We start from the raw sequence: 25,573 nt of genomic DNA, 5'->3' as shown, positions 1-25,573 counted from the left end.
ACTAAGTTGGTCTAGTCTAGCAATTTAGTTCATGTTGAGATAGGAGCACAGGGAATAGATAAAACTAGTGTTTCTGTAGTGATATGAAATTAAGCGACATGTTACTTACAGATGAAATACTCTGATTATAGCGAAATACGACGACGATATAAAATAATGGTTTGATAAGAGCATTAACATGTATGGTGTCAATAGGGATAACTTTCTTTCGCTCATCACTAAGTTTTCACATTTTATATTCCAAAGCATGAAGTAACATAAGAGGAAGACAACGTTAACGAAAGTAAATGTGTACCTTAACTATAACTGAAAAATTAAATTAAATTAAATTAAATTAAATCTTTCAGTTAACGTCCCCCGATTATGTCCTTTAGGTTAAGGAGTATGGATGATTAAGGCTAGTGAGTGAGCTTTTGTGAACGCGGCATTGAATCTCCGGGTTCCATAGGCCATAGAATTAGTTAATTAGTTAGAACGATAATATAGGAGGAAGTTGGGTGTAGCCTGAGAAACCCTACGGACACAATCTTGTTCACCACATTTATATCTGAAGTCTTTAAATAAGTAAACATAATAATATCATTATCCAATTTTTAAGAAAAATATTTCAAATTATATATGTATATATCTATTTTCTACTATCTATCAAACTCAATATAAAGCACACTAATTACATTTGATTTGTAGTGCTTGTTAATGTCATTGAATTAGACGTATTTTTTTAAATGTACTAACGCGACTGTCTGAAAATGCTACTTACCTATTTACTTCTCAAGTTATCAGGTATCTCATATTTTACTCAAACTCAAACTCAGTAAAACATTTATTTTTAAGAAAATAGATAACAACATCTACGAAATTCGGCTAAAATACTCTTTTAATCAGATACTTACTATCAGCTTATTTTCATATCAATCAATATTTCTAGTATAAATGAATTTATTGAGAGATGACCACCTTCATTACCTTCTTGACATCTTAAACAATTTCTCAAGAATTAGATAAAGGAAAAAAAAATTGAAAGAATTAATTGTATGCCATTGATGGAACTGTGTGAAATTAGTGGAGTAATTCAGTAACAACTATGGTGAATGATTTTATAACATGTCTTAAACTTTCTTATATTTATTTGTATTTTATTAATTTTATTTCTTTAGTTTCTTCTTCTTCTTCTTCTTATTATTATTATTATTATTATTATTATTATTATTATTATTATTATTATTATTAGTAGTAGTAGTAGTAGTAGTAGTAGTAGTAACAGTAGTATTGTGAACGGGTATATGTAACCGCCGGTACATATTCTAGAAATAAATTATAACATATCGGTAGTTTTTAGGAAGATTAACTACATTTCTTTATATTCGGGCTCTTTGATGCGGAACGAGAAACGTGAGGAAAAGTTACATAAATACTTTGAATTGTTCTCTATTTCTTACAGCAGAAAGTGAGGAATTTTAGGATTAAAAATCTGGGAAAGAAGGAATAGCGTTTGGAAATTAGTATTACACTCTAAAAGTTATAGCCTCCACTGACATACACTTACTCTGTGTGGTCGCGTATTAAACAAACTGCCAAAAATAGAGGTTATAAGTTTTAATGAGGGTATCGGTAAGTGTTCGGAAATATCTATTGTTAATGTTACACTGATTGTCTTTGAGTTTATTAAGCTATTTTGCTTAACCGAGAGGTAATTGCAGGAAAAAGCTACCAAAGTTTTTTGTTGTTGGTTGCTTTGTCTTTTATAATTTGAGGGTACAGTTCCATAAGTTTCCAATCAAGTGTTACTCCAGTATATTTTATACTAGTTTTTGCACTTACTTGTACGCCTTCAAATTGTGTCTGCAGTTGTTAAAGATGAAGACTTGCATTTTATTATTGTTGTTTTTATGCTTCCATCGATTACACCAAGTAGGTAACAAAAGTTATTTCTTATTATAGACTATTGTTGGTTTGCTATATGGAATTTCTACAGGATAATGCACAAGTACTGTTATTATTAAAAGTATAAATGAAAATATTGGAGGCGTTGTTAGTGTGTCACTTTCGTATATTATGTCAATAGGGAAGATAACGTTTAACTTTGGAACTAGAAAACCAGGTGGAACACGTACAATGTTAGTAATCTGAACAAATTACATTCTATAGGCTATATGAAGAAATTTGTATCTGCAACGAATATCCGCACCCGGCCTTTTGAAGAAATCAGGTTTAAAAATTATATAGAGGATTTTCTAAGAACCATATAGTGTATCACACAACACATAAAGTGGCGTATGCTCATAAAGAAAATTTATAGGAATCATGTTCTAATCAAGCAAATTCTCAACAAATATTTTCACCATGATCAATAGATGTTTAAAATTTAAGAGTTTTTTTTTTGTTTACAATTGAAAATGTCGATAATTAAATAGATGTCATGTAGTTATGATATAAACTTACAGCTGTAAGTGACTCTAAATTCCGAAACAACTAAACACCGAATAACAATTACTGATGATCTAGGAGAAAACGGTCAAGTTAACAAAGTTCATAGCTCTAACCAAAACTTACCTATAGTCCTCTGAAAAAGGCAAAAAAGCAAAAAACTGCTCCCAAATAAAATTAAATACTTTAAAGTTGTTTTTGGCATTTCTACTTTCATTTTGTTTATGCTGCAAAATGCACCCTTCATGGATTATTGGACTTTCGGTGAAAATTCTAAAAAAAAAGTTACGCAATAACTTAGCTTAGTAACAAACTATAAATGTACGTAATTAATTTGTATTACCTTTTACCTAAGATAAAATAAAATTCAAAACAAAAATATAACCATTGCAAAAGTTATGCCTCTATATTAGAAGGTGGTAGAATATTTTAATGAAACATTAAAAAGAAGCAAACATGAAATATTTAGCACTTTAATGCAAAAGGAGTCAATTACCTTCTTGCAAAGAATAAAATTTAAGCCTACAATGCGAAAGAACTGTAAATACCTCGGTAATCACTATGACAAGATGTTGTTTGGATCGGAAACTACGCTTCGTTGCTACAAAAAGCTCTAGCCTGTAAGTTGAGTGACTAGTACATGCAGTTTCCAATTGTAAGGTACGAGTTGCATTTCTTGACGGAAACACTTTAGAGCATAACTCATACTAATGTAAACATATGTTACACTGAAAAAGAAACACAACCGTAGGACGTAAAACTTAAAGATTTCATTTCATTCACTGAAAAATAACTTAATTTAAATAAAATGAAGGAGGCATTACAAAGGGTTTGATTTCTCGTATAAAAAGTAATATATTATACAGTATGTTTTTAATATGAACTAATTTTAAAACAATTTTCACGAAATATCTTGAAGATTGATTACTTCTTTTAGATTTAGTATAATTAATGCTTTGTTACAATCTTAAACCACTTAAACCAACAAATGTTGGTTAAAATCTACTTACTTCTCTGCAAATAAATTAATATGAACAGATGATACTTGTTTGCTCTCATTTCATGCTCTCTCTTCTTGTATCTTCTTACTTTATAGAGATCGATCCACTCCTTGTAAAGATCAATCCACATTATGGCTATTATTCACAAAGATCAGGTCTCAAACATCTCGTCGTTCTCTTTAGAGGAAAGAACTTACTTACAATTGACCTCAAGTTCCTTAAAAGCGAGGACATATAAGGTGAAATATCTTATTCGTACATTTAGAAGCTTATACAAGGAAAGATTGCACAGCAAGAGATTAGAGATATGAATAACTCTTATTAATCAATTTTTACCGCCAAATACGTTGAAATATACACTTTACTCTTACACGTGGAAACAATATGTTTGCTTCTTATTTTTTAATTGCAGTTGTAGAATGCTAAGGAAACAGAAAAATGGTTATATTTGTCAAAATACTTCTTTCAACCTCTTTTTGTATTTGAATTACAAAGAAATTTTCTTATTTTTGATACAATTTATTTTTCATGGTAAGAAGCAAACAGATAAAATCTGGTAGTTACGTTTTATAAAAAAAAGTTAATAAAGAATACTTTTCAAGATGATCTACACAAAATTATAAAAATGAATCAAGCCCACGATTATTCTTAATTATGTACTGTCTCTATTGGAAGAACATTTGTACTAATTACAAGTATATGCAGACTTGCTTTTCAACTCGCAGAAACTAAAACTGTGAAGAAGTCAAAAACCATGTCTTGCCAATTTTCGTCTATTTTTTACTTAGTTTTTATACTTACATATTAATAAAGATTAGCTTGAACATCTTAGGTTAATTTGTAAATTCGTCTTTGAAATGCCTGATATTTTTTTCTATTTGTTACAGAACTTGTGTACCTTTAACCGTTTCATCCTTATGAACCTCTTCCTTCTCCTGATTCATGTATTCTTTGTTTTAATGTTTTCTCCTGGCGATGAAATACGACCAGCTTATAAAAGTTTGGATCCTAATAAATTCATATTTTGAAAATATATTTGGCTATCATGTCTTTTTATCAAAAGCTTTATACATATTGAACTAAGAAGCATGTTTCTACATTGAAACTTGCAATAAAGGCTTCAAAGAGTAAAAAATGAAAGTTGTCTACTTCAATATGTTACAGTGATAAGGATAGAAATATTTTCTGTAAAAGAGCGATGTACAAATTTTACTCAGCATTACATTTCTTTCCGAGTACTGCTCAGATTTTCCTCAGCATTATATTTTGTTTTGAATGCTGCTCAAATTTTACCAAGCATTGCATTTTTTCGAACACTGATCAAGTTTTCCTCAGTATTGCGTTTCTTTCCAAATACTGTTTCAAGTTCTCCTCAGCATTTATATTTCATTTCGAGCACTGCTCAAGTTTTCCTCAGCATTGCATATCTTTCCAAATACTGCTCAAATTTTCCTCAGCATTGCATTTCTCTCCGAGTATTTTTTTATTTTAGCTTGGCAACTACGTATTACAGAAATGAATATAAGTTCTGACAAAAGAAAATTCTTATTATTAGTAATATGTCCGGCAGTTTCGGAAATGATATGTTGCCAAAGTAACACAAATTAAGGACAATAAGCATTTGCTTTGGTCAAATTTTATTTGAATTTGTGAATTCATTGTATTAAAACATTCACTGGAAATGTAGTATGTTTTGTTGCATAACCTTGGAAAGAAAGCTTTAAACACACAAGGAATATAAAACCAACGTCTTCAGAAATTAAATGTAGTGACAAGGATAAGTGATACTCAACTTTTCTTAAATATTCCTACACAGAGTTTACTATAGTTGAGGTGTGGTTATTAAATGGATAACAGATATTAATCTTCGATCCGTTTATTTCAACTTTTTTTAAATTTGAGAATGTGGAAGGTATTTACAAAAACTACTCAATTCGATTAAAGATATATCTTTTTTTTGTTTTTCTCTTATTATTATATTTTTACATAGGAAGAATGATATTTTTCATTTGACCACTAACGTGATATTAAAATCAACTCATCAACCCTGAAACATTTCTTTTAACCCTTTACAACATAACAACAATAATAACAATTATTTATATTTTTGTTTTCTTTCTTCTTACCTTTCCATCTGCCGCTTTTAAACCTACTAATGTGTAACATAATTGCAATTATATTGTTCTGGTGTTAATGATATTGATGTATCTTATAATATAGGGACCTTTTATACACATATTTAATAAACTGTTTTATTATAAAAGTTATTTTGCTCATTCCCACAATACGTTCTTTTGGATTGTTTAATGTCCGTTATTTATTAATATAATTTTGGAGTATATTAACATGATATATATTCACACACACTCACACAACCACTTACGTTCGTACATATTGTAATGGTATTTCCGTCCTATGTTTGACTTCAGCTCTGATAAAAATCACTTCCACTATATCGTCTGAGGGTATTCCTAGGGAGCCAGTATGATGACATAGGGGATACAGATGCGTAAGGATCAATTCCGTATTCTGGAGCAGGAGCAGGAGGAATCGGTGAGGAACTTGGAATGGAACCAGTGACAGGAGATGTGGAAGACGTGGCAGCAGATACAGTAGGAACGCCAGCACAAGGTTTATTTTTCAGTATTGATTTGGGGTTATCCTCTGATGGTACTGAGGATGTTGATGAAAGTCCGCCGTAAAGACCACTAGTACTACTGCTACTGCTTGCAACGCCAACTCCACCTAACAATGAATCACCGAAACGTGTGTTACTAATTCCACGTACTGATGATGATGGTTCATGTTTCAAAGATTCACAAGTTTCCTTCATTTTGCACAATTGTTCTTGTAGATTACGGTATTCTTCCAAGAACCTCTCCAGCTGAGCTGCATGGTAATCGTAAGTAGTTGCGGCAGCTTTAGCGACGGAAGTAGGATTTGGAATTGATGATGTAGTATTTCCATAACTATCTCTAAAATCACTAGGTCTCCCTGATAACGGAGTAGATAGGCCACCCCCCAGAGGATCAAGAACAGGAGACGCAGGTAGACTGGGATTTCTATACCTTCCAGATCCAATAGTACTTGAAATGGGCTCTGAAAATGATGTATCAACATAATGTTCAGAAGGTAAATTAAGAGAACTAGTAGAACGTTGGCTACAAGGATTTCCCAAACTTAAAGAAGGCGGATATGTTTCACCTGAAGAACGTCGTATAGAACTATTACTTCCCTCGCTACTGTAACGACTTTCTGGCAGAAGTGGTGACTGACTATCTGAACCACTTCTGTATCTAGCACTACCACGACCACGCTCATATTTCTTCCTTGGGAGTGTACAGAAACTGTCTGTGAGGTATGGACTTGTTACACCTGATGCTCCCAGATTATACGGAGAAATCTCAAGTAGATCTGGGTAGTTCTTCTCTGCTTTTGGCACTATACTTTCACTAATATATAAATTTTTATTACTTGGTTCATTCTTCTGCGAATACACTTTAAGTTCCTTCAGTTCAATGGCAGGTTCATGTTTTATACCGGTGCTACCGCTACTACTACTATAATGTTGGGGGTTGTGCGTATCAAAATGTCCTTTACGAACACCACTAGAAAACATTCCGGGGTTCACCATGTCGTCTTTATAATTCGAATCCAAGTAACTTATTGTTCTATGTGTATCCACTTCCGACAGAACACTTTGGCGTATATCACTAGATTCACTTTCACTTGCATTTCGAACACTTTCTGTATCCATCGTAAGACAAGTGTCACTTCCAACCAAATCTTGATCTTTCACTTCTGAGTGTACTGTCCATAGTTTACTGTCTGCACTACCTCTACTTGTAACAGGAGTATCAACTTGATCTAAATCAACGCACGGCACGCCACGATATTCACTGTGTTTTGGGTGTTTCAAAGGAGTAGGCCCACCAACTACAGCTACCTCAGTTCTCATGTTACTACTCGATGCACCAGCGCTCGAGTTTTCTCGACATCCTCCACTAACACTCCTACCTCCACTAGCACCCGTATGATTAACTGGAGGTCCCTTGTGATTCATCTCAATCTTTTCGTAACTGTCCTCTCTGCGACGACCCCTTTCTTGTCTTCGTCTAACGCTACAGACGCACATGAACACTAAACAAACCGCCAATACAAATAGAGCTGCCACAATAATACCAGCGACAAGAATGCGTCCAGTTAGTCCGCCTTCAGCAATCCTTTTTGATATGGTTAAAGTAACATTTGTTTCAACTTTCCCAGCCTTATTTTCAGCAGTACAAATATATACACCAGCATCTTGTGGATCAACGGTAGTTATAGTTAAATTACTAACTTTCTTTCGTTTTCCAGATTCATGTACGACATACATATGTTTACCATACGAGAGAACAGTTAAATTACCAATAATACGATTTTTCCACATCCATTTGATACGAGGTTCTGGCACACCTTCAACAGAACAACTTAATGTAACATTATCACCCTCGACCCCGTAAGCTTCACCTTTTCGAGTAAGAATGTCAGGTACGCAGGCAAATTCATCCAGGTCAAGGGAATCCCACGACTTACCACTAAGACGTTGGGGATATTTACATATAGGTGGGATACCAATGGGAACGTTCTCACGTAATATCCATTCTCTAAGAGCACTAAGTCCACACGAACAGTTCCAAGGATTATTATATAAAGTAAGTTCACTGGGCTTTTTCATTTTACTTATGGCAGAAGGTTCTATATTAACTAATTTATTTCCATCTAATTTTAACCACATTAGATTTACTAGGCCGGCAAAGGCTTCTGGTTCAATAGTTCCAACTTGGCAGTCACTTAGCTCTAGACGTTTTAAATTTTTCACTAATAGAAATGAGTTCCCGTTCACTCTTTGTATGGGATTACCATTTAACTTAAGTTGTTCTAACTTAGGAATTTCCTTGAATATATGAGAAGGAACAGAGTTCAAGAAGTTATAACTCAGATCTAAATCAACGAGATTCGTAATTTTACGAAACGCATCACTATCAATTATTTTTAATTTACAACGAGAAAGAAACACTTTCTGGAGGTTTATTAACCCTGCTTTCAGGAAAGCTTCCTTCCCAATCTTATTAAGGTTATTTCCTGTTAGATTGAGAACCTGTGTTCCATTAGCTAGTTCCAACGGTATCGCCGTAAGGTTGTTGTTTCCGCAACTGACAAACTCTTTTCCGAATTTCCATATACACTCGCACTCTTTGGGGCATTTTGCAAGGCACGGCGATGAACCGATGGATACTAATAAAGAAAGAGTGGCTAGAAAAACCCAATGGAGTTGACACTTGTTTTTAGTAAAGGGATCGTAATTGATATTACTATAATATTGATAATTCCTATCACGCTGCTGATGCCGTTGTGATGGAACAGAACTGGCCATTGCTGTCCTCCAGACAGTTGTGTGATTAGTGGCCCCCTTTCTGTCGACGGGAGTCACGGGACCATTTCAGTTGAAACCCTCGCTCTCGTCTTCTTCGGTGTCCATGGCGACAATAAGACGCCCAAGTTATGCCTGCCGAGGCCACAGGGACGTCGACAGTGGATGATGATGTGTCTTCTAGTTGCACACAAGGGACAATGCAGCGCCAACGCCGCCTTCTTCGACGACGTAATCGGGCCGTCGTGGTGCTGTCCGTAAGAAACTTCACCTGGAAAGATAAATGTAAAAAGTTCACATGTAGCGTTTGTCATAAAAAAAAAATAAAATAGCAAGAAAACATGATACAATTAATAGTTGCATTTAGAATCAATGAGAGTTTTAGTGTAGAGTTTTTGAGATTATTCATATTTGGTTAGCTGAAAAAAAATAGTTCAGAGAAATAAGTAACATGAATATATAAACCTTCAAAAAGTTACATGTCGTCTTTTCTTTTTTAGTTAAGTTTTCTAAAAGTTCTAGAATGGCTTTTTAGTTCCATTTATTCTAATATTTCTTTATGATTCAAAGGAGAAAACTGTATTTGTAATATAAGTGTTAAAATTAATAAAATAACTATTGAAATCACAAGAAAGATCCAATAGGTTTTTACAAAAGATATAGTTAAATTTACTGAGGAAGAAATGTATTTTAAGCTCATAATAACTCTTCATCTTAAAGTCAATGTATTCACTTCCACTTCATATCTGGTGATATCTACTGTCACCAGGTTGCCAATTTTTATCAAGCACCACCCGATTTGACATCCTTTTGTTTTGGATTATATAGCTGAAAAGCTGCTAAAAAATCGTCCTTTTCCAGACTAGCAAAACAACATGTTCTTTAGCTCCAAATGCAGAAGAAAAATACATAACTATTACACCCCCTGCTTGTTGTGTATAGATCGTTTAAAACCCCTTTGTGTATCTATTTATTCTATTTCCTTTCGAATATTGCGAATGTATCGAAAAGACAAGTATATAGTTGAACATACAATTTAAGTCTGTAATTTTCTGTTTGATATAGTAATTTCTACAGCAGCTATGCATGTAGTTATATCATTTACATTATATCCAAACAAGGGAGTAAGTTTTAGTATTAGTAGAATGACATTTTGCCTCTTATATATTAACAAAATATTTATATTGGATGCTTTACCACTGATCCATCACAGTCCCTTGTTAAACTTCTCCAAAATGGGGAAAAGAAACCAAAATATTACAACTTTACAAAATAGTCTATTTCACATGAAGTATTGGAAACACAAATAGTAAATAGTTTCTAAATACTGCTAGTGTAATTAATGCAGGGAGAATCGTTTGTATACTTTCCACCAAGACATACAATAATGGAATCGTCGACATTAAGCTATTTATTTATGTCATTAATTGAAGTTTCATTAAAAGGTATAAGCAACATTCCAATGACAGACAATCACTCAAAGGATTACATTGTTCCATAAAGATGTTCGTTTAATCGCAAAGGCACACTTCAGTTAGACTTATGCTAGTGACATTCTCTTGTGTTAGTCTCAATACCATAAAATACTGAATTTATGACGTAAGTTAGAGGTACGATTACGATTTGGCACAAGCTATTGTGGTTTCCGCCTTATAGAAGAGGTGAGGTGATTCCCATTAATTGTCGAGCTCCTTTACTTACTAGATTTTTGTAAATACCATTTTGTATGAGCATGGAATGAGCGAGAATAACACCGCACCGGACAAAGATATCATGTATCTAGTAAGTAGACAAATATCGTACCTATTACACCATTGAATTTGCTATCATATGATGTTAAAGGTCATTAAAGAACTATAGTGAATATATTTTTTTATATAGAACATGGGAAGGATCTGTCTATACACAGCGAAAATTCCACAGGCATATTACTCTTTCATCTTACTTCATATCAAAGGACGTTGAACATCATCCGCAAATATTCTTCATGTAATCTGAACTACCTATGTTCTACTAAAACATTTCCAAGCTAACAATAAATGCGAGTGAGTTTCGTTTCATATTATCAAACTACGGCAGATTTCCAAACTGTGCAAATTCATAATTGAAAAAGGAAGTAGTATATTTAGTGCTTTAGTAGAGACACTCTATTGAAGTAGCATGTTTTCTTGACACTCTAAATCGATTCCTAAAAAACAAAAATAACTGTTTTCAGTTTTGTTCTATGGTGATGAACATTGAAACCAAATATCGTTAATTTCTACCACTTCCGGAATGAATAGAAGATTAATGGATGAGATAACATCTAATTTGGAACGCCCAATTGATTCCAGGTAAATGTTTCTTGATATCTCTTCCCATTGTTGCTCTGATACCAGTCGACAGACATACGTACTCACAAACAGACAGACAGACAGACAGAAATAGCCGTTCAATAAGACTCCCTATAACTATATATAGCATAGTTTGAAGTCAAATAGGTAAACACAATGATCACGAATATATTGAGTGTGACCTAATTACTAACGGAAACACAAGGAAACTAAAAGGATCCTTTGAAATTACGCATGTTTAATCTGAGATACATATTCAATTAAGGAGGCTAAGCCACTCATGGAAATAATAATCATAATGTCAAAGTTCCTATATTTAAGAACCCGAATGATAAAAGCATCCTTACCTGGTCAGTAAATTTCTCGAGAGCTTTAGACTGTACTTAGTGAAGGAAAATAACTTAATAATATATATATATATATATATATATATATATATATATATATATATATATATATATATATAATGCCAGGCACAATATTTGAAGTTTAGTAACGGAGTCATAACTTATAGATACTTCGATTTATACGACACCTAATTTATTGCACCAATATTCAGTAAGACCAAGTAATATCTAAAATAAGAAGTCCTGACTGACTGATCAACGCCCAGGAGAAACGGCTTAAGCTAGGAACTTGAAATTTTGACAGTGCATAATATTTCTAAGGAAGGATATTTGGAAATTGGGCCGGAAGGGAGAGGCGATTGGGGGTAGCAATTATTATAGAAAAATATCCTTATCTCCAAATCTCTAAAGGATAAAAATATGAAATCTGGTATATGAACTTCCTGTTTAAAATAACTTGACACATGTTTCCCCGTTTTTTTAATTTCTTCTAGTAGAGAACAGAAAAGGAATGGTTACAATTGTTATAACAAAGTTACCATATCTCGATATCCTTTAACGATAGAAACATAAAATTGGTATTTAGACTTTATACTTAAAATAATTAAAGAAAGTTTCAGCGTTTCCTGATATTTCCCCTACAGTAAAGAAAAGTTGGTGGATAAAAGAGCGGGACTTGCACTTGTTTAAATAAAATGGCCATATTTCGAAGTTATAGACATGAAACTTTGTATTTAGACTTCCCAAAGGCTGAAATAAGAGGTGCGAGGCCATTGACAGTGTAAATGTAGGGATCTGCGAAAGAAATCTCCCGCTAGCCGAGGCTTAGTTCCCAATAAGGCTAGTTATTTCATACCATGCTTACTTTGACATTTGCAAACTCGTATATAACGTATTTCAAACTCGATCTGTAGTACAGGCTTGATCGAGTGGTCATAGATTGATTGCTAACGTCCCATGCCTGATTCAGATATTATGCACTTCGCCTACAACGACACTAAGTTATGACGATATGTCCCTCTGAGGTTGTTATAGTCGAGCACTACAGTATAAGTCAACTTGTATAAATGGAAAAAGTATTTTTGGTTAGTTATTGTGTCTATATTTATTGAAAATTAGAATCTTCATATTTAAGTTTGAATATAAGTAACGATGATAGCACTGCAACTTATATTGTTTCACAGAATATATGCATATCCAGTCAAAAGCGATATGACATGACCAATAAGGAACCTTTAACGTAAAATCCAATAAAAATGTAGAATTTTATGTAAAATATTAGTTTTACCTTAAAATACCACAGAGAAATACATAAATGATATCCATATACACTTTTACATTCACACATGTGCATAAGTATATGTTTCCAAAAATAAATATTCATGAAATCCTTTCCGTCGCTCTAAAAAGGGAACGGTGTTATTAGAGTCTTACAAAGTTTTAATGGAAATCTCTTCAGGCTAGTATCAACATAGGCATATAAATGTAATCTGTAAATTTTGATCCTATTAAAACTTTTCCCCATTAAACTTTAATACTTTATACATGAAATGAATCTCATGTTATTGCAAACAAATGTGAGATGTGCATGAAATATATTTCGTAGGTTAATGTATTAAAAGTATAAAACAAGAAATATTTTATAATAATTATTATTTGAAAGGTAATTTGATGTGGCTTCTACCTCAAGTTACATTATTTTAATGAAAATAATGATGACACGAAATATCAATCGAATACTGATTAAATCACAAGAAACGTCAATGCAATTGATGGAATGTAGTTAATTCAGAATCAATTAATTACAAAAAGTTAATCTACATTGCTTTTTTTCAATCAAACAACTATATCGATGGTACAGTTCTACCAAACTAAATATTACTGCTAGCTTCGCAATTTTGTTTGTGTTTATTAGATGCATTAAGGTATTAGGAAAGATCGGCTAAGAATGTAAAGTTATTTTAGGTTACAGCAGAATATCACTGCTTAGTGCAAAAGGGGTCGCATTTTTTTCTCAGCCCATGTTTGCATGCAATGAAAAACATGTGTTTTCTTTTTTTATTGTTTCCCTACTTTTCTTCTGCTATCTTCACTTCATTAATTCTTTCATTGTTTTCATTTGTTTATCGGAGAAAGTGAAATGAAATGAAATCTTAAGTTTTACGTCACACGCTTATGCTGACTTGGCAAAAAGAGACGGTGATGATGAGAAATGAATGAAATGGTGGAATGAAGAAAGTGGGAGGAAACGGGAGAACCCGGAGAAAAGCCACGTACACACTGTTTGTCCAGCACAAAACTCCTCGGCGCGATCTAGGATCAAAGCAAGAGCTCCATGCATCAGAGGTGAACGCTCTACAACTGAGCCGCCGTGGCCCCTTATTTTATCGAAGATCTGAGTTAATGTGCTGTGAGAAACAGTGGAAAACGAAATTACAGATTGTACAAAAGAGCACGTGCCCCACTGTTTGAGGTATGTCAGCCACTAGTAGGAGTATATGGGTCACTGTTGGTAGAACATAAATAACAATAATTAACAGTGATAGGTAATAGTGTATATGTTGCACATTTAGTATGTAAATAAGTAAACCACCTTTCCAGGAGAAATAATAGTATGAAGTATTAGTGTATACGTTGTGCCTCATAATAAATCAATTATGCGATTTTACCATAACTCATCTCATTTTATACTACTCAATGTGATCTATTCGATTCATATACGATGGGCAGACAAAAAGTTCCTGGAATGTTGTAGTTTTATCGTTTGTGATGCAATTATAATCAACCTTGTACACTGCAGTATTTACGTTGCCTGGTTATGAATTTTACAAGTGTAAACAGCAGTGGCGGTTTCTCTTAATGTTTGCATGTTTGTACAAACCTCCATCCAATATTTTTATTTTTTATTTGTGCAAATCACTTTTCATTTTATTGTCAACATCATCTTTTCTTAAAGAAGTGCGTTTGAAACGGGGCTGGCTAGTTGCTTTCTGCTTGATAGTTTGCCAAACTCCCCAGCTTTAACAGCTTCTGGGCCATTGCGGGGGTTGCGCAGTAAGAGGAAGGTTATCACACCATGCACTGCCTCATAAGGATCCATATGCTTGCACATCTTTTGCAAACAAATCTACAAACAAAAACAGCCTTTCCAAAACCTAACGCTTTGAAACTGGAATTTCACCACCGTCCCTCCCCCTGCAGTATTGGTTGACACGGTTCTCACCTGAAGGGGAATAGTCTGTTCGTTTGTGACAATCTTGCCGCGTACCGTAACCAAGTCGCTACAAAGAGAGAGAGAGAGAGAGAGAGAGAGAGAGAGAGAGAGAGAGAGAGAGAGAGAGAGAGAGAGAGAAACTTGTGCCTTGCCTAAAAGTGAGATTGCCAAGTGGTCATAACTATTGGTTCTGTCAACCAAGTAACGTCAAGGCAGCTATGAAGACAGTAAAGGCGACCCCGTGAAGAGTGAAGAAAATTGAGGGTGTCGATATTTAACAGACTCGTATCTGAATAAGTAGAAATTTAGCAGGATAGATACAATGTTTTTCCTTTTCATGTGTGAATGGGTGAATGAGAAAATTGGAGGGCAGTTTTTAGAAAAAGGGCGTTAATTGGGGAAGGGGTGAGATTTTAAAGCCGGTAGCGGACTTTGTTGTGTTGTATGTTTGTGTGAGTGTGTGTGTGTGTGTGTGTGTGTGTATGTGTGTGTGTGTGTGCCGGTCTTTGTTGTTCATTGGAATATTGTTGCTGTAATTGCATAATTACGTGTCTGTCCTTGATATACGTGAACTATCAATGCAGTAGCAATGAATTCTGTAACGTCTCTGTTGAATTAGCCGTTTTCGAAAAGAACTTCAGAAGCAAACCTACTTGTGAAAGACATCGGAAGACCGATTCTGACTCTCAATATAACGCAAGTAATTAGAAGTCAGAAACGAACATTTACAAGGAAGTTTAATCTCAACTTGTACGAACAGCATAAGTGGTTATGTGAATGTGAAATTAAAAATGCTTTGTTTTGTTTTCCCTGTTTGTTATTCAGGGTGGAGTAAGATACATGAAGTAAAAAAGGTGCGGATATCCAGCATCTGCACGACAAAAAAAAAAAAAAAAAAAAAATCGTCAGATCGTATAAGATACGTTCTCATTTCATTGTGCTGGGAAACGTGAATATTGCTGCTCAACTAAATGCTGGTTATAGGCGCTCCATTGAGAATCACAATCAAAAAGTGACGCAAAACATGTACGTGCTCAATATAATCATCAATTGCATTTGGTTTCGTGGCACCTTCGAATTGTCTTTAAGAGGACATGATGAAAAACAGACTCGTCTTCAAATCAAAAATCATACAAAATGAGCTTCTCCATTGCATGCTTCAAACATGCCATGAAGAAATTGCTATTATTATTTATAATAACTATCAATGGCGTATTTAGGGGGCCTTCCGGGCTTAAGCCCTCAAATCCCGAAATCTACAGTAAAGTACGGCATATGAAGTATCTTGCAAAATTTTCACATTTTCAGACAAAACCCCCCCGAGAGTTAGCAAAGCGTTAATAATAATAATAATGAAAAAGGAAAGGTTATCTATTGTGCACCACCTAAAATTCAAATCACCAGCCGCCACTGGTAAACAGGTCATAACAGGGAGCGTATGAAAAGTATAGTTGAATGGGGAGTATATGACGGTTAGTTGGCGCAATTTTCACAGATCGAGAACGCGCAAATATCAACTTCATATGCAAATTGGAGGGAAATCTGCGTCAGAGACTTCGATATCCTTAAAAATCAGTTTAGTACCATCGGATTTGGAATCTCCCTAAAGCTAAAAATGAGCCTCAAAGGTGCCCGTTTCGCCACCGCAGAAAAGATCAAAACTAACGTGACGGCTGAACTTCGGAAGATACCAAAAGAGGCCTTTCGCCGGTGTTTCCAACAATCGCAAGAGCGGTGAAGCAAGTGTGTGTGTGTGTTCCGAAGGTTCCTACTTTGAAGGTGATTAAGTGTATTTATATTGTGATAATAAAGAGCTAAAACAAAATTCCGCAAACTTTTCGACTGGCCCTCGTATGTTTCATCCTTATATTAACATTCTATAAAATTTCTTACTTAGTATTTAGGAGTTAATTGTATTTTTTTGCTATATCCCATCACCATATTACATACTGTACTCTTGATAATGTCATGATAAGAGGCTAGCTGAGGGTATATTTCAGTACCAATTCCATCTTTATAGGCGCCGTGGTTATTATACAGCGTCAATTTGTATGTTAACAAAAAATCGATGTTTTTCTTGACTTTCTTTAAACTTACGCAACAAGATTGACAATCGCTAAGGGACGTACGCAGGAAATGGGACCTAGTGGTCCGGACCCTCCCAAAATTTTGATTTTTTGTATAAATTTAGCCTGAGTTTAGGGGCAATTTTAGGAATTGTAATATAAAATACCCTCATATTGAGTTTGAACCCCCACGAAATAAATTTCTGCGTACACTACTGCGACTCATACGTGTACGCTTAATAGTTATTTCTTTCTTTTCTCAGACGCTAATGAAGTTATAGAAGTTTGCTATTTATGTACAGTCACTAGCTAAAGTTCATTGTTAGTTACTTCTGCACGGTACGGCCAAATGTTTGGGGAAATTTTCAAAGATTTCTTATTTTCGTATCTCTTTTATGTGATAATAGCGCAACAATAAAATATTTCATAATGTGATTATTATTTATCATTCAAGAAACGAAAAATTGGTAAAAACGTAAAAGAAAGTGGTCAATCTTTAGACCTTTGAACTTCTAGACCAGTGGTTCTCATGCTCATTCCTATCACGACCCCCATTTTATCACATCATCTTGTCAGCGATCCCCTTATAATTTCTGGTTTGTAATAACCTTATGTGAGATTTTTAATATACCTATTGCGGAGATCTCACAATATCCATTTATTTCTATAATATAGTAGAATCAATTTCTTGTATATAATGGATACAGTAACTTCCCTTTAAAAAATAAACGGATTAACACCAAATTTGGTTAGTTCATTCGTATTACAAATATCTAATCCGTCATACTATTTCAAATTAGAGGCCGTTTAAAAATTTTAAAACTTCATAAATCCTTTAATTTTGGGTCGTATGATAAAAAACTAAAACGATTTCTAATTTTGGGTAAATAAACCTGAACAGTTGTTTAAAAAAATATCCAGTATTTTAAATAACTTGATAATGTGCGTCACGAACAGTGAACCAGACATTACCGCACTAGTGAAATCACACCATACTCAAGTATTTCACAAGCTTTCAATTTTAATTTATTTCAATATGCAGGTTTTGTTGTATTTGTATTTTTTTGGTATTTCAATATGCAGTTCTCATTAGTTTCATATCGTACCTCTTTCATTTAAATTGATTTTTTAAACAACTCTGCACCTGTTGAAAATGTTTAATAGACCTACTTCTTGTTGTTCAAAATATGCCTATCAGAACAAAATTCAAAATAATACTTGAAAATATTTTCCGGTATTAGATTCTAATTATATTTATCTCTTCTGCTTATCTTCGCGACTCCCGGGTTGAGACACCCTATTCTAGACAGTACTATATAAGTACGGAAATCTTATAGCACGGCTATACTGGTATCTGTCTGTCTGCTGTTGAGAGGTAAAAACGGTAACACATAATGAAAGAAGTTGTTTTTTTCCGAATAGATTAAGCCTTGCATGAATAGATTCCATTTCCTTGATTAAACCTTTGTTTTATTCACATGCCGCAGAAATCAGAATTATGGTGTCAACGTTAAAAATCAGAAAACAACAACGGTTATAGGTAGCGAGAGGTATTTTCAAAAAGTAGATTTAGTGCTCCAGAAAAGTTTCATCTACAATCTTATCTCTAGATTAAGCCTGGAATTCTATTTTAAACCATTACCGATTTCAATATTTATATCCATATACCAAAAATGCTAAGAGATCGAGAAATGTTATTTACAGTTTAAATAAGGATTCACTATCTCAAGAATAAATTTCATATCAATTATTATCTCTCTTTTTAAACCGTAAGTGGTTGAAATCTACGATTTCTAGTTTTAATACTCATCGCTCTAGAGAAAAAAAGACATTAAGAAATATCGAAAAATAGTTTTTGTTATGCATTCTGTATTTAAAGAATAGGTCCCCTTGTATCTTTTATAAACCCAAATTTAGAAAATATGCATTGCCACTTCTCATTTCAATATTTATTCCCATACAATAAAACGGTATAGTACTTGTAGAATGTGACAAATGATTTATTTTTTAATGTGGATTCAGGAGTGCCAGAATACATTCTATCTCAAGCCTGATGTCTCTACTGAAACCGAAAAAGATCAAAAGTTATAGTACAAGTCCAATTTAAATAATGATTCGTGTAGACTAAAACCTATAAGAGATAAGAGAGAACCTGTTTTTGATATGCAGCCAGTGTCCAAGAACAGATTCCATTTTTGAAGTCTTCCATGTTTCGCAACCGGATTACTGATAAAGAAAATGTAAGTTTCATTTTACAATGTGAAATTATGGTATACTTCCCAAACTACGGAGATTCAATGTTTCGTAGAAGATCTTTTACATGTTCTTTATCAGTAATGAGCTACAACAAGAAGAGTAAGGGAAAGAGATATATTACCAGCTTTGTACGTGCCGAAGGTTACATATTATTAGTTCTTGGCTTAAGCATACGGGAACTTATAGTTTCACTCCAAATGTAGTACGTGTATGTGTATTTCCAAGAAAGTGCAGATCGGATCTAAAACCAAATTTGATGGGCAAGTAGAACATCGTCCAACAAATAAAGATCGCTATATTAGATAAAGCTAATAGACAAGAGAAGGCTCGGCTCGGTTGGTCTTGACTTGTATTACTTTATTTCTAGGAAACTACTTATCGGAGCGCAAGGAAATTTGGTGGTCAAGTAGCCCATTGTCTAAGAAACAAAGATTACTGTGATTAGAAAGAAAGCTGGGCTTGGCTCGACTTGTATGTATTACTTTATTTCTCGGAAACTACTGGCCGAATCCGCACGAAATTTAATGGGCAAACAGGAAATCTTCTGAGGAATAAAGATCAATATATATGTTGACCTGCTTGGTCAGTAACGGACTCGGAAGTGCAATAGAGGTTGCTTTACAACATTGCACGTTAGGTGCTCGGCTTGTATCTATAAGTAAATACAAACATTTTGGAGTAATAGAATAGCGATTTTTATAACATTTCTAGTTGATACATATTTTAATCAGACTGTATGACTAAAAACGCAGATCCATCAGGTGCTAACTAAAGTTCAACAGTTGATTTTAAACGATTCAACTTTCAATATTTCTTCCACTTGATGAATACAAAATGGCAAATTAATAAATTTTAAAAAGACAGCTTTTTCTTTTAGAAGCTGAATTTTCATAAACGCTTGAGCACTTGTCAACTTAATTTTAAAATAACAAGTTAAGATACAAAATATGATCTTCCTAACTTGAAGTGCTCGTGAGCTACTGTAATTTCAATAAACATTTTGAATTGAGTTCCTCCTTTAGGATATTCATTCTAAAAATTCTGAATAACTCATGGCCCCTTATCAACAGTTACCTGAAAACATGGCGAGACAACGGTGTGAATTTGTATACAAGACAAATCTACGAATAAACAAACAAATATTCTGTTTTATATATAAGATACTGACAAAAAGAAACTTGTCGTGTTTACTAACAATGTTGTTATTATGAAACGTTGTTGGCACTTAAAATAAAAATTCTAATCTCATCCTTAGATACTATGCATTTAATTCGCTTACCCAGCAACATACTATTATGCAAATTAACATAATTGTATCCTAATTTTAGGGATATTTCTGGTATTTAATTAAGAAATATAATACAAAGAAATTGAACAAGTTTGTCTCCATATTTCAAATTAAAATTTCATAGTTCCAAGAGGAAGAACATGGACATAAACTCACCAGAACAGAAAGCAACCAACTCTTACAAGAAAGTGTGTTCTCAACTCATATATTTGAAAGAAATAATCTATGTGACATGACAGTAAGGAAAAAAAAACTTTGAAATACTTAACACAGAAGTTCTAAAAGATCACGGAAAGTGCTTAAAATTTTCATTCTATAGATCCGGTTTTGCTTTCAGGAATTCACAACAAGAGAAGAAGCAAGTTTCTAATTAGAAGATGAAGTCAAGACTTTCCTAATTAGCTTTCTGCCTGCCTTGACATCTTCAAATTCTTCTTATTTTATCCTCACGGTTGTATTCTTCAACTTTGCAATAAATATTGTATGGACACTAATTATGCAAGAACGGAGGCTGGATAAAGAATTTAGGCCAATTATACGCATTCCTTCTCAGCAATCTTCACGTCATCAGTGTACACTCTGAAAGAATTTCTTCCAACAATCTCTAATATTCAGGTGTGCCTATTATTCGGAACATTCCAAGCAGAAAGCTTCCTTTTTCTTTATTTAAAATTGATTTCTTTTTACAAACTATAATTGCTCTACGTACTAAAATCCAAAATAATTACCGGTACTTAAGCAATGAATAAGGAGTGGAATTTTTATTTTAATTTAATTTGAATCAGGATTGAATAAGCTAGGATCATTCCATCTTACTTATATTCCACTATATATATATATGAGATTTTTTCTGGCCAGAACGAACGTTTTTTCTTTGTACGAAGTTTCGAAAGATTTGAGTCAACTATTGTGGACACACACACACACACACACACACATATATATATATATATATATATATATATATATATATATATACACTTCTGTCCATGATAGTTGATTCACATCCTTCGGAATTTCATACAAAGAAAAAAACGTTCATTCTGGTGCGAAAAAAATCTCATCTCTTTTTGGAAACGTGCAGAAAAAGAAAACACAAAGTTCAAAAAATCTCATAAAAGGTACAAAAAACTTAGTAAGTTATAATTAACATAGAATCTCAGAACTTTTAACACCAAATTCGAAATTCCTTCTTGGTAAAATTGGCAAACATATAGAGAAATTTACATAGATAGAGCAAATGTTATGCTTTAACACAACGTTTAAAAGGAATCTAATGTAAGTTGGTCACAATTTTAATCATTACACGTCTGACACAGTCCTAATATACATAGATATTCATCACTTTACAAGTGAAAGGAGGACTACCAAGAAATAAGCAACACAATATACAAAGGGAAGTAATAAGATAATTTATGTTTGTAATTTGTGTACACACGTTAACCAAGAAGCAGCACTTCAATCCACCTTCGTAATTTAGTTGGTTAGGGTGTACGGACAAACTCTCACGGCCGAATCGTGCCTGTCCAAAATTCCCACGGACCAAAATCTCACGTGGACGAAATCTCGTTTCCCAAAAATATGCAGACCAAGTCTAGCTGAGCCAAAGCTCTTCAGAAGAAACCATCGCCGCAACTATATACAGGGTGTTTCAAACAACACCGAAAACGTTCGGGAAGTGATTTCTGACACTAAGCTATGACAAAAAGTATAGACCAACCTGGATGCAGAAATCTGTCATTTTGAAGTTATAGGCTGCCGAAAACATGAAAAATGTACTCTAAAGGTCCATAGCTCCAATACTAGGTACCGTAGTCAGGTCAAGACTTCACTTAGGAACCAGTATGTGCCCTTCCAAATATTCATGTTTCAGGATCATGTTTCAGAATCAAAATCCGCAACTATTTTTAAAGCTGTAGATAGTGAGTACTTCAAATTATATGCCCGTAGCCAAACTCCCTCCATGAAAATTGTTGTGTGATTTACCTCAGGATTCTGAAACATGTATTTTGGAATATCGCACATTTTAGTTCCTCAGTGAAATCTTGACCCAACTACAGTAGGTCCCATACTATTGGAGACATTGGACTTTTAAAGTTCAGTTTTTCATGTTTTCGGCAGCCTATACCTTTTGTCATCTTTGTGTCAGGAATCACGTCCCAAACGTTGTCGGTGTTGTTTTGAAAATGCGATATATATATATATATATATATATATATATATATATATATATATATATATATATATATATATATATATATATATATATATATATATATAAGGGATAATAATAATATAAAAAGAAGAAGAAGCCACTTTAGACACTACAAGCTTAAAAATGGCATGTTCTAAATGAATTGATTACTCTAATAACAAACTCAGGTTATGGAAAATCTCATACATGGAATTCAGCAGAATTTTTTCAGGCTTTGATTGGGGATGGGGTGAGCAAGACTAAGTTATAAATAGAATTTCAGGGTTTCCGTAATTTCGTTCAGGGTCAATTGCCTCCCATGAAGCCAAAATATTGCCCCTGATCGAATCTAATTTAGTTAAATTGTTTGGTGAATATAAAACTTCGAATAATAACAGGAGTTATAAATGTATGTTAAAGTTCTAGTATCTTAGTTCCAATTCTGGTATCTAATTAAAAATAAGCAAACACGTTTCTCAGCGTTTTCGAGAATTCTGCTTTCAAAAGGGAAAGTGGGTAATCCATATACTTGTTCTCAGTAGCGTAGCGTTTACTTTCGCAACGGGTAGACAGCACAGGCACACCCACTGAGGGGGGGGGGAGAAGAGTCAACCAGGTTCCGACATACCCAAAACTTCTTGAGTCAATATACTTTTATTTACTTTCTTAATAAAACTATACTTGTTTAGTAGAGAAATGATTGATGTAGCATGAAAATTTGGTCTTACATATCATCTGTACTATTTCTCTTATAAAAATAATGTGGTTCCATATTTTTTCTGAAAATATAGACGAAAGTTCTTTACAATTACTTGTCTTGTCGAGTGCAGAATAGTATCCGTTCAATACTACATAAACACAGTGGCTTGCATTCCCCCAAACCATGGACCCCTCCAGTTAGGAATTGTCTGCTGGGGCAGACCTTTTGGTCAGTCTCGAACCTGTAGAACACTTTCTTGACAAATGTGGAGTTAGGCTATAGGTGGCATTTTATTTTTTGTATAAAAAAATGAAGCAATGGCCCCCATGCTCCCATAGCTCCGCCCATGCTCTCCACCTTCCCAACAAAAAAATTGGGTGCGTGCCTGGTAGATATTATTTCTTCTTGAGTTCGGAACCAACATTAAGTTGTAAGGCCATGTCTCATACAACTTCGGTGTTGAAAAGGAATATAAAACTCCTGACCAAATTTTGCTACAAACTGATTTTTGCGAGGTTGCACTATTGTATATAACATATGGAGACTTAATTTTCATCAACAAAACCCTTAACGATTAAATCAAACAAGCATACCGATATTATTTCATTCTGAAAAATCTCTATATATATATTGCATACCTTAAATTGGATTAATAATTTACTTCCTATGTATAATCTTACTTGCTTAGCCTTTAAAAGGTATGATCTCTGATTCAAAAAGTAAGCTCAGAAATTGGCTATTATTTAAACTTAATACTAATTTTCATACGACATGCCATTTAATAACAACTGGTGCACTGGTGCAACATAATTAACACACATATCCAAATTCACATAAAGTTAGCTAACGATTTTAAAAGCAACAACAGAACAGCAGACTATAAAATATCTTGCGCTCGCTTTTGCCTTTCGCAGTGTTGGCACACTCTGCTATTGCGATTAAACAAAAGCCGAAGCTAGATCATGGAATGGATATATATGAATTACAGGTATGGTATTTCTAAAACTTTCAGCAACTGTTCCGGTAGTTATTAATTTAGTTTTTTCTCTTCTATTTCTTGAAATTTTCTTTGAAATATGATTGAATATCTAAAAAGAAGAGGAAAAAGTTTGTTGGATTTACAATAGTACAATTGCGCTGAGTGTGGTATCACTGCAGCTGAAACATGTCTCATTGCCAGGTTCTTTCAGCGAGCGAGAACCCCACACAGCCACATGCGCGCGCCACTTTCAAGTAGGAGCTCCACTGACTTGTTCAGCCGCGTTGAGACAGATTTCTTGATGTCTCTCTGTGGCCTGTTTGACGGAGACAGAACTTTAATTCCCCAATTTTGAAAAATACAATTTTATTAACAAATTAGATTCTACCACTATTGCTATTAACCAAGCTATCAGACCATATTATTTCTATATTTTTCTACAACATGAAATGTATATTAATCTTATAATTAAGAAATTCTAAAACTATGTTCTTTTAATTTGAATGGGTAGACTGTGTCTCAGTGTCTCATAGCACCCTACGCCACTGCTTGTTCTTCACATTCAACTCGACGTTTGGTCATCACGTCGACACCTTGACGTGACCTGGTCGTCATGACGATTCTGTCTGGTCATCACGAGAAAACTTGAATTGAAAGTAGTTCCTGTCTGTTATGAAGAGATTACTAGAATGTTGAGAGAAAAGAGGACTGTCCGTATCTAATTGGTTAGAGTGTCCGTGAAATAGAAGGATTTGTCGCATAATAATATATATTTTCGACAGGTCAAAAATTTATCTGTTATTGAAATGTAATTGCTAACTGTGATGTCACCGTATATGTCAGTGTTTATTCATTCTCAGTGTACCTGTTATTGCCAGCTGTTACGGGATTATGTAGTGGCACAAAGTCAAGGTCAAACTGTCAATTCAAAGCACATCTTCTCTCTATGGATCACCAACGTATACAAGGATACTTTGTTCGCGGTAAGATTCTCATTCTGACTCGATACATCACGTCAGCACTGTGCACATATAACAATTAATACCACATATAACAATTAATACCACTGTGCACATATAACAAGGTAAACAACAATTAATTCCAAAAATTAGAGTCCCAGATAGACATTTCTATGAGGGTCTACACGTAACTAAAATTCTTACTGATTATTATATCTGTATGCCTAGTACGTCTTCGTTGCGAGTAAGTGGTACTTCTTTGTTTGATCATGTAACGACATCTTTAACATACTGTGACAGAGAATACCTCAGAAATCCCTTAATGTTAGAAGAAATCATGACATGAATTAAACTTGGAAAGAAAGGAAAATCCACTGGTATTGACTCCTTGCTTGT

At 33.9% G+C, this 25,573-nt stretch overlaps 1 protein-coding gene and 1 long non-coding RNA gene across 2 annotated transcripts in view; one reads left to right on the top strand and one right to left on the bottom strand.

The window, feature by feature from the left end:
• The window catches only part of LOC145686145 (uncharacterized), a 113,079-nt gene extending 108,630 nt beyond the window's left edge, over positions 1 to 4,449 (top strand). Inside the window, exon 3 of the long non-coding RNA XR_014131532.1 lies at positions 4,316 to 4,449. This is a non-coding gene — a long non-coding RNA (uncharacterized LOC145686145). The remainder of the gene's footprint in view (positions 1 to 4,315) is intronic.
• Positions 3,286 to 25,573, bottom strand: part of LOC145686144 (uncharacterized) — a 253,665-nt gene continuing 231,377 nt past the window's right edge. Inside the window, exon 2 of the mRNA XM_081759133.1 lies at positions 3,286 to 9,112. Coding sequence (XP_081615259.1) covers positions 5,854 to 8,844 — 2,991 coding nt within the window. The 5' untranslated portion in view covers positions 8,845 to 9,112 and the 3' untranslated portion in view covers positions 3,286 to 5,853. The remainder of the gene's footprint in view (positions 9,113 to 25,573) is intronic.

Source organism: Thermobia domestica, chromosome 5 (genome assembly GCF_964235325.1).
Source record: "Thermobia domestica chromosome 5, izTheDome1.hap1.1, whole genome shotgun sequence".
Lineage (NCBI taxonomy): Eukaryota > Metazoa > Arthropoda > Insecta > Zygentoma > Lepismatidae > Thermobia > Thermobia domestica.
The sequence above is the reverse complement of the archived record's forward strand: the minus strand, read 5'-3'. Positions and strand labels throughout refer to the sequence as shown.